This window comes from Sminthopsis crassicaudata, chromosome 2 (genome assembly GCF_048593235.1).
Source record: "Sminthopsis crassicaudata isolate SCR6 chromosome 2, ASM4859323v1, whole genome shotgun sequence".
In the NCBI taxonomy this organism is placed as follows: Eukaryota; Metazoa; Chordata; class Mammalia; order Dasyuromorphia; family Dasyuridae; genus Sminthopsis; species Sminthopsis crassicaudata.
Genome location: NC_133618.1, coordinates 609,928,049 through 609,942,552, shown reverse-complemented (window position 1 = coordinate 609,942,552; position 14,504 = coordinate 609,928,049). Strand labels below are relative to the sequence as shown.

The 14,504-nt window shown below is 33.9% G+C and overlaps 1 protein-coding gene across 10 annotated transcripts in view; it reads right to left on the bottom strand.

Annotated features, from left to right (window-relative positions):
• LCOR (ligand dependent nuclear receptor corepressor) overlaps window positions 1-14,504 on the bottom strand; it is a 124,616-nt gene that overhangs the window by 23,298 nt on the left and 86,814 nt on the right. For 2 of the 10 annotated variants that reach the window (XM_074295969.1, XM_074295968.1), the window contains one exon: window positions 494-12,592. The exons of the other annotated variants lie outside the window; for them this stretch is intronic. In XM_074295969.1, the coding sequence (XP_074152070.1) occupies window positions 11,623-12,592 (970 nt within the window). In that variant the 3' untranslated portion in view covers window positions 494-11,622. Of the gene's footprint in view, window positions 1-493; window positions 12,593-14,504 lie in introns of those variants that run through there. 10 annotated transcript variants of the gene reach the window in all.

Genomic DNA, 14,504 nt, shown 5'->3' with positions numbered 1-14,504 from the left:
ATGTGTAAGGCAGAATAGTATATGATCCAAGTGTTAAGTGAGGTTGGAGATAAAGAGTAGAAAAGGCTTTGTTGACTATCCAACTAGAGTATAAATTCCTTATGGTCAAAGATTAGTGAATGAATAGATATGTTTGTGGAATCACTTTAATGTTTCAAGGATTTATGATTTCATTAGCATGGCAAATGACACACAAGCATATCGCAAGGCCTCTATCATTTACTAGATGGTCTCAAAAACTTGCCTTTATGAAAAAATTAAAAAAATCATTACCCTATGAGCCAATCGCTGCTAGACCCATTCTTAAAGCCTTTCTACCTTGGTGCAAGTCCTGCCAAAGTGTACATTCCACTGGCATAACCTTTAAAAATTGAGGGTTTCTTCCAAACCTAGGGTTATCAGACAATGTCTTTAGTGCAGATTTTTATTTTCCCTATTATTATTACAAGTGTCTAGGTAAACTGTAAAGGCTTCAGTTAACTGGGCAGAAGTATTTTGGTACTTTTCACAATGAACAACACTGACTTTATTTATATTTCCTTTCATTAACTGCATTTAACATTAAATGAAAATGGAAGTATCATTTGGTAATTTACCATTTAAAGTGATAATCTAAATTACAACTGTCTAGATTTTAAAGTAGTGATTGGATTATCTCCTAATTCAACTTAATCCCAAAGTGTTTTGGAAATTATCCTCATTTATATCTACAAATATTTACTGAGCCCCAAAAGAAAAATGATTTTAGGCAATATAGGTACAAATAAGTAAACAATCTAGTTGTTGCCCTCAAAGTACCTATGATTTAGATGTGGAGTCAAGCCACCTAAATAAAAGATAAATAGGATATGATATGAGGAGCAAATATAGAGAACAAATGGGACAAACTTAAACTTAATGTCTAGCATTTATATTGTGCTTTAAGGTTAGCAAAGTGCTTTGTAAATTCTCATTTTATCCTCAAAACTATCCTTTGGAGTAGGTGCTATTATTCCCATTTTACAAATGAGAAAAATAAGGCAAAAAGAGATGATATAACTTGTCCAGTCACATGGCTAGTAAATGTCTAAGGCTAGAGTAAACTCATGTCTTCCTGATTCTAGGGTCAGCTCTAATCACTACTACCTGAACACTTGGAGAGGATGTTGCTGTGTGGGATGGGAAATAGGAGGGGATTATTTATTTGGAGTAATAAGCACAGTAGTAGCACAATTCATACAACCTGGTTTATTCAATTCATATATGTTGAACTGAATTGAGCAAAGACTTGAGACCTTTAAGAAAACAAATAGTTTGCCTATAGCCAAACTATCATTTACTTTTTATGGTGAATGGACAAGAGATGAGTTAAAGGAAACACACACACACATGACAAAGCTCTTCAGAAGGCAAAAACTTTGGGGTGATACGACAATGATAACAGCAATACCCATTTCAAGAAAATTACAATATGAAAATTTAAATTTAGAAAACTAGGAAATATGGTTATAAATTATATTATAAAACAAACCATGACAAGGTTCCCTAAAAAGTTATTTAGCAGTATTTTTGAGATCTAGTTTGGTGGAAAAATATTTGATAAAACACATGCCTCTGTGTAAAACTCAGATTTATCTATATAAAATTTGCCTTATCATAAACTTCACTGAGCTAATTAAAAAAAGTTCTGGAAGGACAGAAGACAGAAATGTTTAATGTAGAGCAAGTATATTGTTACAGATTAGCAAATACAAAATTAAACAAAATGCCAAAAAAGTCAACATACCACATCTATTTAAATATACAAGATAGTCCCTTATTTTTAATTAAGTTATACTCCAACAACTCTTTTTTGATAATTGGAATTCTTAAAAGAGTTTTTCACTGAAGCTACATTACTGTTAGGTAATCAAATCCAGTCTATAAAAGTCTCTTTAGATAAATGTTAAGTTCAAAACAATGGATATTTTTTACATGTGTTCAGTGTGCCAAGTGTAGCCCTATATTGATCTTTTCATACATATCCAAGTATATATCATAATAAATAACACTACACTCAAAACCAAGGACAGTTAACAATGAAATTAAAATACCTGGAAAATTATTTCAACCAATAATTCAACCCTAATAAAGAGTCTAAGACTGAAAAATCTATTTTCTGGAAACATCTTCCTCAAAAAATTTCCAACATTATAGATACTTTTCAAATCATGACCCCCTTTGTACCCAAAGTCTATGTAATCTGCATATATATATATATATATATATATATATATATAAGCCAAGATGAGTATATCATGATTTTATTATGTAACATTTTCTCTATTGGCCCAAATATAAGAAAATATCTACTTTCCCCTGAAATTGTGTTTATTTTTTGGAGGGGGAAGGGAGTAAAATCTTGTTACCATTTCTCCTGTTTGTAGATCATATGCAGAATATAGTATTCTGAAGAGCAAATAGGGCGTTCATCTGGAAACTAACCTATGGTTAAAAATGTATTAAATTTTTTCCCACATGTGTTTATAATGTATAACTTCTAACACTCATTGTTTTATCATTTCACACCATTTAGAACATTTAAATACAAAGTAAAAGAATAAAACTTTTAAAGTTTTTCACAACAAAATTTATTAGAAGAATAGTGGTTTTGAAAAGTCTAGCATCCAGTGAGAACTACCATACACAACATTACAGTTGGGAATGTTCTTCCAAAATGTCATGGTCAAATAATACAATGGAGCCATTAAATCTTACACATGCACGAAAGAACTAGCGCTTCTGACATAAAATGCAAAAAAAAAAAAAATAATAATAAAATAAAATAAAATAAAAAATAAAGGAGGGGGAAGGGAACCATATGGATTAAAATTTAAGTATTTATCACATACATTAAGACACAGCTTATTTAGTCCAGTCAAAAATCAGAACTGCATTAAAAAAATTAATGTAGTGCAATCAAACCAAAAACCTTAATTTGTGATCATAAGTGCTCTACTACATAAAACATTGATCATAGCAAGAAACAAAAAGTTCAAATCACACAGTACAAAAAAATCTGTAAATAAATATAAACTACAGTACAAGAGAAATATTAAATTATACAATTCCGTCAAACTGTAAACAGTATTGAAATGAGGTCCATAAGAGTAAAAGGGGTTCCTGTTATATATTTTTTCATGACACTTGAGCTTCTACAAATCTGATAATGCCATTTTTCATATCTTCAAAGACTATGGGTTATACAAATGGAAAGAGAATTCTTTTCATATGTAAGATATCAAACAATAAAGCAGAGGAATAATCAGTTTTCTTAACCACAGATAACACTGCAGTAAATTAAAAGATGAATGTTTAAAGATTATCTTTCTCTTGTAGACTGATCTCTTTTCTAAAGATGCAAAGGATTAATAAGAACTTCACATCAGAAGAATCTTGCTATCAAGAGTTTAAAGACTACCAATTAGATGGAAATTCCTGCCTCTATGCAGGAAACATCCCCACCTCTACCTCTGCTGATTCTTTGACATTTTTACATACTGAATAATGTAACACCGACTTTGGCAGAATCACTACTAATAAACTCAAAGCACTCCTGGCCCATTGGTTCCATCACAGTGGCCAGTGCACAGAATTCTCTAAAGACATTGCATAACTAGAATGTAGAGGTCAGACACCCAAGGACCAGTGCTTGAATTTAGTAGTAGTCATGGTGAAGAAGCAAGAGCCACATTAAGGAACTGCCTCTATATAATTTATAGAAGCAGCTGGGAATGTTATTTACTTTAATTGTGCTGGCTATTAGTGGCATTTTAAATATATAATTTAACTGTATGTGTGTGTCTATGTGTGTGTATATATATTATAGACATAAATATATAATATATAGACACATACATACTCACATACACATACACACACACACATCTCTTACAAAACATTGTTAACAGGAACCCCCATGTTATCTGTTCAGTAGTAATAACTGAATATACAGAATGCCACTATAAGTGTCTGAGGCACTGTGTGCTGGAGAGTTATATGCAGCTTTAAAATCCGTTTGGCTGAGTTATACCTGGATACCTGAACTGAGTTTTAAGTTGACATTCATCAAGGATGTGCTACCAGCACTTCAAAAGAAAAGCAAAACAAAAAATACAAGTCACTGCTAGGTTTAGGAATAGAGTAGAGAAGTACCTGAATTGAGTTCGAAGAGTGTGTCAACTGTCCCTGAGGGTTCTTAACAGTGTGAACAAGTCGGCTTCCTAAGCACATTAGTATTACTTTACATATCGGACTGATAAAATACCCATGTCTGACAATTTAATAAGTGGAGATTATAAAGAATTATGAGCAAACACTCCAAAAGTATATTGTATACATTTCTTTTCAAAGCAGCAATAAGCTGCAGTAAAGTATACATCCCATTAGTATAAGCAACAAGTGGGAATCTGATAAAAGTTTCTATCTTTAAAAGTCTGGTTTTCCGACAACACGGCATACAACCGATCGTATCAATAACCAAAGACTATTTATCTCCTAAATCAGAAAGCACCTAATTACAGACTAGCAATTCAGGATTAGGTTTTTAATCAAACACTTTGCTATTACATACTAAAATTCCTTAAACTGACTAATGCTGGTATTCTAACCTAGGTAATTATTTCCCCACCCCCCCTTCATTTTAGAAATATACCATTCCACAACTTAAAAACATTAACTCATTTTTTTCAGTCCTCTGATGTAAAAAGCATGTCAGTGAGCAAATATTAAAAATTTACATGGTAAAAAGGCTTGAATTTCAGCCAAAGATACTAAATACTGCTCATTCCCTGAAGACATAAAAGGGAGAGAGAATCCCTACCCATTTTCCTAGCGACAATAATGATCTGACACGATTTTTCATTTTGGGGAATTTTCCCCTCATTTCCTCTCAAATCCAAATTCCTAAGCTCTAAAATAGCTTAATGAAATGAGAGGAAGATCAAGCAAACACTAGAGTTGCCTGGAAGGTATACTATGTTATCTTTTTTTCCTTAAAACAAAGATTTATTTATATAAATGTGATCTGACCCCAGATTAGGAGATGGTTTGCTTTCTTTCTTTTTTTTTTTTTAAATCAATCTAAAACTTACAGTACCTAAGACTCTGAAGACAAGATAAATTAAGACTTTAGTGTTGTAACAGAAAAAGTGCTGAATTATCTATCCCTTTTCCAGTATTTAAAAAATGTCAGACAAGTGCTTTATAATAGTGACAGTAAAATGTACTGCTCGTGCTTCCAACAATAAAGAAAATTAAATCACCTTTGAAAAAGAAAAGTCTTTTTAGAAGTGCAGCACCAAGTATTTATTAAACTCAATTGGTAGGTGTCCCCATTATTCTGATGGGGGCAGAAAATAGTTTAGATCTCAATTTCATTTGGCTAGTAACTGCTGTAGTCTGTTCTACTGTATCAGTGTCCTATGTCCAGCCCCTTCCACACTATCCACTGAGAAATTAATCCCTAAAGAGATTATTTTTAAATTAGTGTTTTCAGGATGATACCTGAGAAAGGGAGCAATTATGCAGAACAAGAAACCCAAGACTGCACTAATACTGGTAATAGTTTTACAAACTCTTTGCCCAAGACAAACCTACAAGTCTAAGAGGTATGGATCATTGAATATGTGTAACTGGTTTGTTTTTGTTTTTTTGGTATGTGTGTACAGGGTCATTTCCAGTGTCTAAAAATAATTACCTTAAGACCGTTAAAAAACAGTCTAAGACAAGATAAACAGCTCAGTTTTTACATACAAATAATATAGATTAAATATGACTACAATACTTGCTCCATCCAATTAATCTGTGATTAACTAAAAGTGCTTACTTTTAGGCTTCTGCAAAATCTCTTTAGCTATTTTAACAAATAGCTATAAATCAACCAGAAAACTTAAAAGTACCCTCCAACAAGTTATAGTATCAGTAATTTATATATAACTCATACATTTTGAAGTTTGCCAATTTAACATATATTAATCTAGATGCTTCTCACAAATGGCTATAAAAAGAATCTAGATTTTTGACTCAAGAAATGTAAATGGCTCAACCGTATCACAGTATGTCCTCTTACAAGTTTTCAGAGTTTAGGACAAAATCCCATCTTTATCCCAACCTAATTTCTCTCAAAAGCCTACATATTTGTATCCCCTTCCCATCCCCTCCCCCCATCTCCATCTCCTTCATAAGCGTTAGGGTTCACATCTATAGTGCTATGCTACAGGGTTAATTTATAACTTTAAAAAAAAAAAAAAAGGCTAAAGCAAGGTCATTTTGGAGAAAAAGGGGTTAATTGCACAGAATCTCTCTCCAGTTTCCCTTCAATTGCCATATTCACATAACCTGCTTGGTTGTAACCAGACTTAATGCTAAAAAATAAAAAACAAACAAACAAACAAAGATCTGGGGATTTGTATTCCATGCACCATAAAACTATCTTTTTTCTTTTGATGAAATTTGAAGACCATTTTTATATGAATAATTTCTCTGGCCCATACAATGTAGTAACCCATTAACTAGTGGGGCTGTTTCGCTAAGACCATTAAGCTTTCGATAAAACTGGTCTGACCATAGGTAATAACAAAAAGCCATTAATTGTAAGGGAAGGTCACAAGTAACAAAGAAAATGGTCTACTGCTTCATCAAAGCTAAGACTCCACTCATCAAATTTTAATGTTTCCCATGAAACAGAGTATGTTCAGTCCACTGTCAATCTTCTATCATTCAGTAACCTGAATAAAGAGGAAAGGATGGTTCATGTGAAAAATGTCCTCTGGCGTTCATATAGGTAAAAGATATCAAAAAGCAAAAGTAGGTGGTTCAAAGCTAAGGGGGAGACAGTTATAATAAAGAGGCACCTAACTAACTAGCATGTAGTTGATAGCTACAAAAAATTTTGAATTTAAGCAGAAATTTCAACTTATCACCCTCAAAACTTACAAATGTAGTACAAGCTTCAAGTTCTAGCAAGGATCACACAGATGGAGGCACCAAATGAAAGCTAAGTTCCAAGTGAGGCATGTAAGAGATCTAAGAGATCTATTGTAATAGAATAGCCTCCGTTCTGTATTTCAAGGAGTAATGGACATACTGTATTGTTAACTACTTCTCAAACAAAGAAACTGGCTATGACAGCCTTTATAAGAAGTAAGTTTTGCATACAGTTTGGAGGTCTCTCAAAGAAAAAAAGTTAAACAATTATTAAACTTCCTATGGGTGCCAAAGTATTAGAATAACTGATAGCTCATGTTATAGTTGGGGTAAAATGTTAGAGAATGAAAATGCCAATTGATTGAGGTAATGATTGGTACTAAAACCAGAGTTTTTAAAAGCACTTAAACATTGGAAAGGAAATATGGTTCAAATAAAGCTAAAACACTTCACACTTGCTGAGCTTGCTCACCAGAACCATACAGTGAACTCCACATAAGGATCCCTATCACACCAAGCCTTAATTATCTTATTTATGATCTGCTGCAGCAAAGGCTTACTAAGCAACATCTATTTCAATATAATAGCAAATTTAATACTTTGAAGTATTGTACACACAAATATAAAATGCTTGTTTTGTGAAAGGAAACAACCTTATCTTTCATGGTACTTGGAACAGGGAAAAATTTCACAGCTGACTGCTAATTGTTCATAACCTCTTAACTTCCTGTCAGCCTACTTACACACTATCATGACAGAAGACTATATTACTGCCAAATTTGATGACTACACATGAAGTACACTGTCTTAGGAATCAAAAGACCAGTGATTAAAAATACCAGAAAGAAATACTTCCACAGAATCACTTATTAAGAGTTTTCACTACAACAGTGATGAACTTGCGTATTGTTAGTGTTCTCTCACAAAAAGATAGGAATAACAGGTTCTAAATACTTATCCCTGACCTAGTAGCATTATCACCCACATATCCAGAAAAAAAAAAAAAAGTGAGAAAGAAGGCTTTTGTGACAAATGAACTACATTTTCCCACTCCAAAAAAGCAACTGGTTAACTAGGGTCTGGGCCCTGCAAACCTCTGGTCAGGAGAAACTAAGCATGCTAATAAGACAATCCCCCATTACATATTTAAGATGATCCCAAATACAACTAGTCGATCTACACTGAAAGTGCCAATATAGCATAGCGGCAAATCAAGAGAGAAGTCAAACATAAAGAGATCACTGCAGCACCTAGATTGATAGCCAGCCATGTAATGAACCACTTTAAGAAATACATGGTATAATGGAACTTTGAGAACAAAATTTAACATTAAAAGTGCACCTGAATATTACAAACTAACTTTACAAAACCTACAATAAGGTAAAATATATATCTTTTGAAATATTCAGCAGCTTTTTTTTTGTTTTTGTTTTTTTTTTTTTTATTTTGTCTTTTTTTTGAGAGGCTCATGAAATTTAAAAGGGACCACTAACTAATTCCAACCATGCTTCACAAACAATAATGGCTATTTTATATTGCAGTTACCAATGTAATGCAATTAGTGCTTTAAAAAAAAATCTACTGGAAAAAAAAAAAAAAGCCAACACAAGAGACCTTTGGAGAAAATACACTTGTTCAAAAGCTTCTCTGAAAAGAAATTTTACCTGAATAGTAAGTCATCACTGATCTCAAGTGTAATGTTAAAAAGCTTCACAGACATGAATATTACAATCTTCAGGTCTCAGGACATTTAATCTGAGAACATTTAGAGTTTGGTTTGTTTTTAAAATTCACTTTCTAAACCAAAGCAAATAATAGAAGTACTCAAATTTCACTATTTACAATTCTTAGCCTACAATCTGAAATGACACAATACAAGTTCTCTTTTTAAACTGCAGCATTAAAGGGTAGGCACACCATTCTTCTGCTGCTCGATTGTCATCCACTGAAACACACATAGAAAATATTTATGTTAGTAAAATGATCACTCCATGTACACTACAGTGACAAAGTTTTACAAAACTCAACTCATACATCACTTAAATAGACTACCATATAGGGTTAAACCTCTCTGAACAGTAAAACTCTATAAAAGTTGAACTTTTAGGGCCAAATTTTTAAATGGGCCTTTAATATCTTTCTGCAAATCAAAAAATAGCACATGCACAAATTAACTGCATTCACAAGGGCCTTTTTGCATCAATCTTTAGCTACTGAATAATCCAAGCAAAGTACAAGAAGGCACTAGCAGCCACAATTAATTATGTGCTGACAAAAAAAAAAAAAAAAAAAAGGGGGGGGGGGAATGGTGGTGGAAAGTAAGAGGCTTCCTTTAAAAATTTAGCCCTTTGCTTGCAGCAAACTTTCTACAACTTCCTTTAATAGCAGATGAAGCCACACATTTAACAATGCATTTTTATTACAATTTCCAGCTATGCTAGGAAATACTGCAGAGTTTACAAACTGGTACTGAACTCAAACTGCTTATGTTCAGGTGACAACTAGAAGTCTAAGAGGAAGCAGGTTCATTCGGTGTTTAAATCATCACACAAAGTAACTGAAGCAAACAAGGGCCCCCAGCCCAGTCTATGTTAAAAATGAGCAGTGCATATTTTTAAGGGACAGCAATGGTGTGCCTAACCTTTGAACCAATAAGTTGCAGGGGAAAAAAAAAAAAGTTTGTGTGTGTGTATATATATATATATATATATATATACATAAATACATGTATATATACTTAACCTAAAAAGGTTAATTTAGTTAACTGCTCAAAAGTTTTCATAAAAACAAAACCATGCAGTCTTGGGCCCAAGTCCTCTTTCCCTATAAAATATTAGTATTTATTCACAACCACCAACTTCAATTTAATCAATGCCCAAGTACAATACTTATCATTTTTATTTTATACATAAAAGCCAATGATTTGTTTGGTTGAACAATTAAAAACTGAGAGGGCTTAAAAACCCTTCTCAGTTGATTTTAATTTATGACATATGCAGTGTTTTTCTTCTGTTTTTATACAGTCAATAATCCTGATATATAGCATTAAAACCTGTGGGCTTCACCCAGTTATGGGTGGTTGTTGCAGAAATACTAGAAGAATTTATTGGCCAAACTTAGTTCTGGGTCTCTTGGAATTTTAAACCTCCTCTCCCACTCCCCCCACTTCAAAAAAGTTTAAGGAGTGCTTATATTAACAAGATCTGAAACTACCTAAAGTATTGTGTGCTAAGCAACCATTAAATATCTATTACTGAAACCTATTACTGTTAAAAACTGGAAAAAGAATAAGGAGAGGGAAGTGTGATACTAGATTTAAAATTAAAAAAAAAAAAAAAAAAAAAAGCCTGTTACTAGCAAATGGGTTATTTAAAAAGGAAACACCCTAAGGATCTTTAGTCATGACTGAATTATAGCTAAGTATGATATGTAGCCTAAATCAAATTAGGCTACCTTTGGGTTTTTGTTTTTCCCCTCAATACATACATACATACATACATACACACACACACACACACACACACACACACACACACACACACACACACCAAAAAAAAAAAAAAAAAAAAAAAAAAAGATCCTTCATCAATGTGGTCATTTGGGCAAATTACTGAGGTTGTAATGTCGAGAGATCATTTTTAAAAGATCACAGTTATACACATTTCCCTTCCCTATTTCCCCAACCCTAATATACAGATTTGGAATAATTTAAACCAGTTGCTGGAACTACACATAGTAGTTAGTAAACGTATATTCAAATCTGTAAAAAAGGGCTTAAGGTTACAAAGAAACCTAGTTTTGCTAAAAATGAGGCATACTTTATCGTATCATTAAATGTACCCTGACTGCTCCTGAGTAAAAACGGAGCTTGTCCTCCATGAGATAAGGCTACATCCTCACAAACTGGTGAGATCAAATCCTACCCTTAGAAAATTCCAAACAAAATTACAGTGAAGGTAGTGTTTACGAAGTAGTTAACTGAAGCATTTTTGAAGGTAGTGTATGTACCTTTTCCCCTCCCCCCCACTGGGTGAGCACTAATTAATGTTAAATGAATTTAATTTTTGAAAGAAAGTAACAAAATGTAATTAGACCAATTGATTACTTATAATTATTAAGGAGATAACCAATCTCCATAAGCTCAAAAGCCCTATCTAAAGAGCAAGTACTTTATGTAATACTTCAATTAGCTGAAGAGAAAAAGAAAATTCTAAATAATTTTCTAGTTTAAGATGGCTTTCTAATTATGAATAAAGCTCCAAGTAGAAGAGAGTTGTGTTTTAAAAGTGGCCTTTTCTAAGGGGAAAAAAAGGTAAACATGACAGTAACTTCCTCCTCTCCCCCCCAAAAAAATAGCACAATGGCTCTATAGGCAAGGAGTCCACTTCCATGTATCTGCATTCTCTGTGAGGTAACTCAATTCTCTAAATTGTAGAGAAACATGCAAAAGGCCAAAGGGGGAGGAAAGGGAAGAGAAAAAAAAAGATATTTTGAGCCATACTGCACATGGAAAATTTCAAAAATGCAACATTCATAATGCACCTTTGACCTGGGTGTTCATGCAAAATCTGCAAAGAACAAGTGTTACAGTAAATGGGGTCAGGTGCATTCAATGATAACTGAACAATGCAGTAGTGCTCACCCAGTTTGTAAAGTAATTGGCACTCTACCGTATTCCTACTCATCTTTTGATTCATTTGCACTTTGTGCTGCCTCTCCCTGGGGATCTAATTCAATCTTTACTGAAACATCTGGACCCTCCGACCTCATTAATTTCATCTTTTTCTTTGGAGGGTTTTTCAAAGTGCCCAGCCTCTCTTTTACTTTGTACTCCAGTGTACTGTGGGGAATCCCATAAATACTCTGAGCTTTGGAAACACTCATTTTTCCACTCATAACCACCGAGATTGCTTCCTCCAGTATTTCACTGTTGTACTGTCTATATCTCCCTCTTTTCTTCCGAGGCTGCTTGGAGCCTGGATCTCCTTCTTGATCCGATGTGGGATATGGCTGTCCAGAGGTAGACTGCTCAGCATCTGAGCCCCAAGAATCCGGTCCAGCATCCAGCATACTTCTTCTATTTTGTTTTGGAAGAATAGCCCTTAACTTTTTACTAAGCGCGCTCTCCGTTTGTGAACCCATGACCAAAGAACTATAACTATACTGGTCACCAGTGCGGGACTCCCATGAAAGGTCCATGCCTCGAACTTGTGGTATCTTTAAATCCACAGGAGATGAATGGCTCACGTCCTTTTTTCCATCTTGTTTAGTCTGAAGTGCCATTTTTTGAAAGGCAGAATTTTCTGTAATAAAAGGAAGGTCACTGATGTTGCTGAGTGCACCATTTCCCCTGAATTTCATGCGGCTGAAGTTGAATTCATAATGTGGTTTTGCCCAAGAGGCTTCCCTGGATAAGATTAAATGTTGCCCATGATTCTGCAATCCAGATGACCCAAGGCTGGTAGTTGAGGAAAACTGGTTTCTGCTCAGTAGTTCTTCACTAATCTGCAGTGATCGCGCCAGTGGAACTTTGAGAGATGTGGAGTGGCCAAAACCTTCCCTGGTTCCATCCTGTAGGCTTCTTGGAGGTACCCCATCACCACTCCGAAGTCCGTCCGGACGGTGCTGGCTGGGTCTCCCAGGTCGCCTAATTGGATGGAAGGAAACTGATGTGAGCAGGACTTGCACAGGTAGGGAGGGATGGGTGAGGGGACCACTCCTTTATTAGAAGGCCTTGTTGGGTAACATCACTTTGAGTTATTTATTTTCTCTCTCTCTAAAATTTAAAAAAGGTCTCAGCAGTCATTTTAAAACTTGTCCACCAAAAAACAAAAACAAAAACAAAACAAAAACAAAAAAATTAAAAAAAAAAAAACAAAAACCAGGAGCTTTTTGGGCAAAGAAAAATGAAACCTGTCAGCTGGTCTCTGGTTGGGTTCACAAATTTTCGGAGGAGAAAAGCTTCGCGCAACTGTCTGAAAATAGCACCTTAATTATAAATTACAAAGTAATAGTCAGTCTCCATACCTCTATACACAACTGTGTTATTAATGTGACGTTACCACTAAACAAGTACAGTAATAAAAGAGTAAGCCAAATGACTTTAAAATGCAACACATTCAACAAACATTGGACAATCTGCTACAAAATCTGAACTGTGTTTCACAATAGTGGAGGCCATAGATGGGTGCTCATTTAACCCATACAAAAAGTTGCTGCTCATCATCAAAAAATAAACAACTCCAAACAATTTGTCATTCTTTTACATTTGAATTAAAAGCAAAGTGGTACTGCGACTAGCAAAGAAGCTACAAGTTAAACTTACCACTCTGCTTCCTTTTAAACACAACAAGAAACACAATGAATGAGAAACCGCTGATTCTCCATTTGAAATGTGCCAGGCTCCAAAGAAATGGTCTTTTTTTACCTCCAATCCGTCTATTCCTCAAATGCTTCAAAATTTAGTTCATTTCAAAATTATGTTGTATGTCTTTTAAACTGCATTTAAAAAATATTTGTGGAGTAGTCATTTCTATCTATATTTATGTTGATGACCCCCAAAGAATGTTACCAAAAGTTAGTGATTCCACGAATTACTAGTTCTTAGCGCCCTCCATTCCCCCCACTACATATACAAACTTACACTGGTTTGCAAGTGTCAGATTTTCACAATGACGACAGATTATCAAGGTCAATAATGGCGAATGGTAAAACATGCCCAAAAGAAGTGAAAACATTAACAAAATTTAGACAAGTGAATGTTTAAGAAATTAGGCACACTGGAATGGTTCCTATTATATCTGCAAAAAGAACATGCTAGATTTTTTTTTTTTTGGTGGGCTTTATGTTATGATCAGCAAAAGTAATATAAGGATAATACCAAAATTTCACCTAAAGTAGGGCGGTACTGCTAACTCATTTAAGAAACTAGAGAATTTGATTTGAGTTCCATGAAATGAAAAGAACAGAAATAATTTCTAATATAAAGGTGGAGTCTGCAAAGACAAACAAAAGAAAAATACTATGCCAGTTCCTCCCTCCCCCCCCCACCAAATTGCAGGCAAGTTTTCTCTAAGAGTTCCATTCATTAAAACTACTTGGACTCCTGAAAAATCCCTAAATGTGTCATGATATTGTGATATAAGAAGAATTTACTAAGAGGGATTTAAACTCAGTTTAAATGAGTATTTGAAGAGAATGGTGGGAAAAGGAAAGGCAAATACTTTTTAAAAACCAAAATGGACAAAATTAACAGTAAGTTTTATTTCATTTCAAAAAGACAGAAAAAATGAAACATTAAGGAAAAATAATAGGGCAGTGTTATAGTAGCTGATATTATAAAGCACTACAAGAAGGGATACTTTTTAAAACGACAGCTAAGAGAATGTTTCAAAAAGTTAAGACATTTTGATGTAACTTAATTTAACCTGTGTAAACTTCCAAAAGGTTTGTATTCTGAAGCTAACCCTAAATATCATTTTGTATTACTAGAAAGACTGTTTTTCACATTTAACATACTACAATTCTATGACAGCTTTTTAATATTGCTTCCATGTATC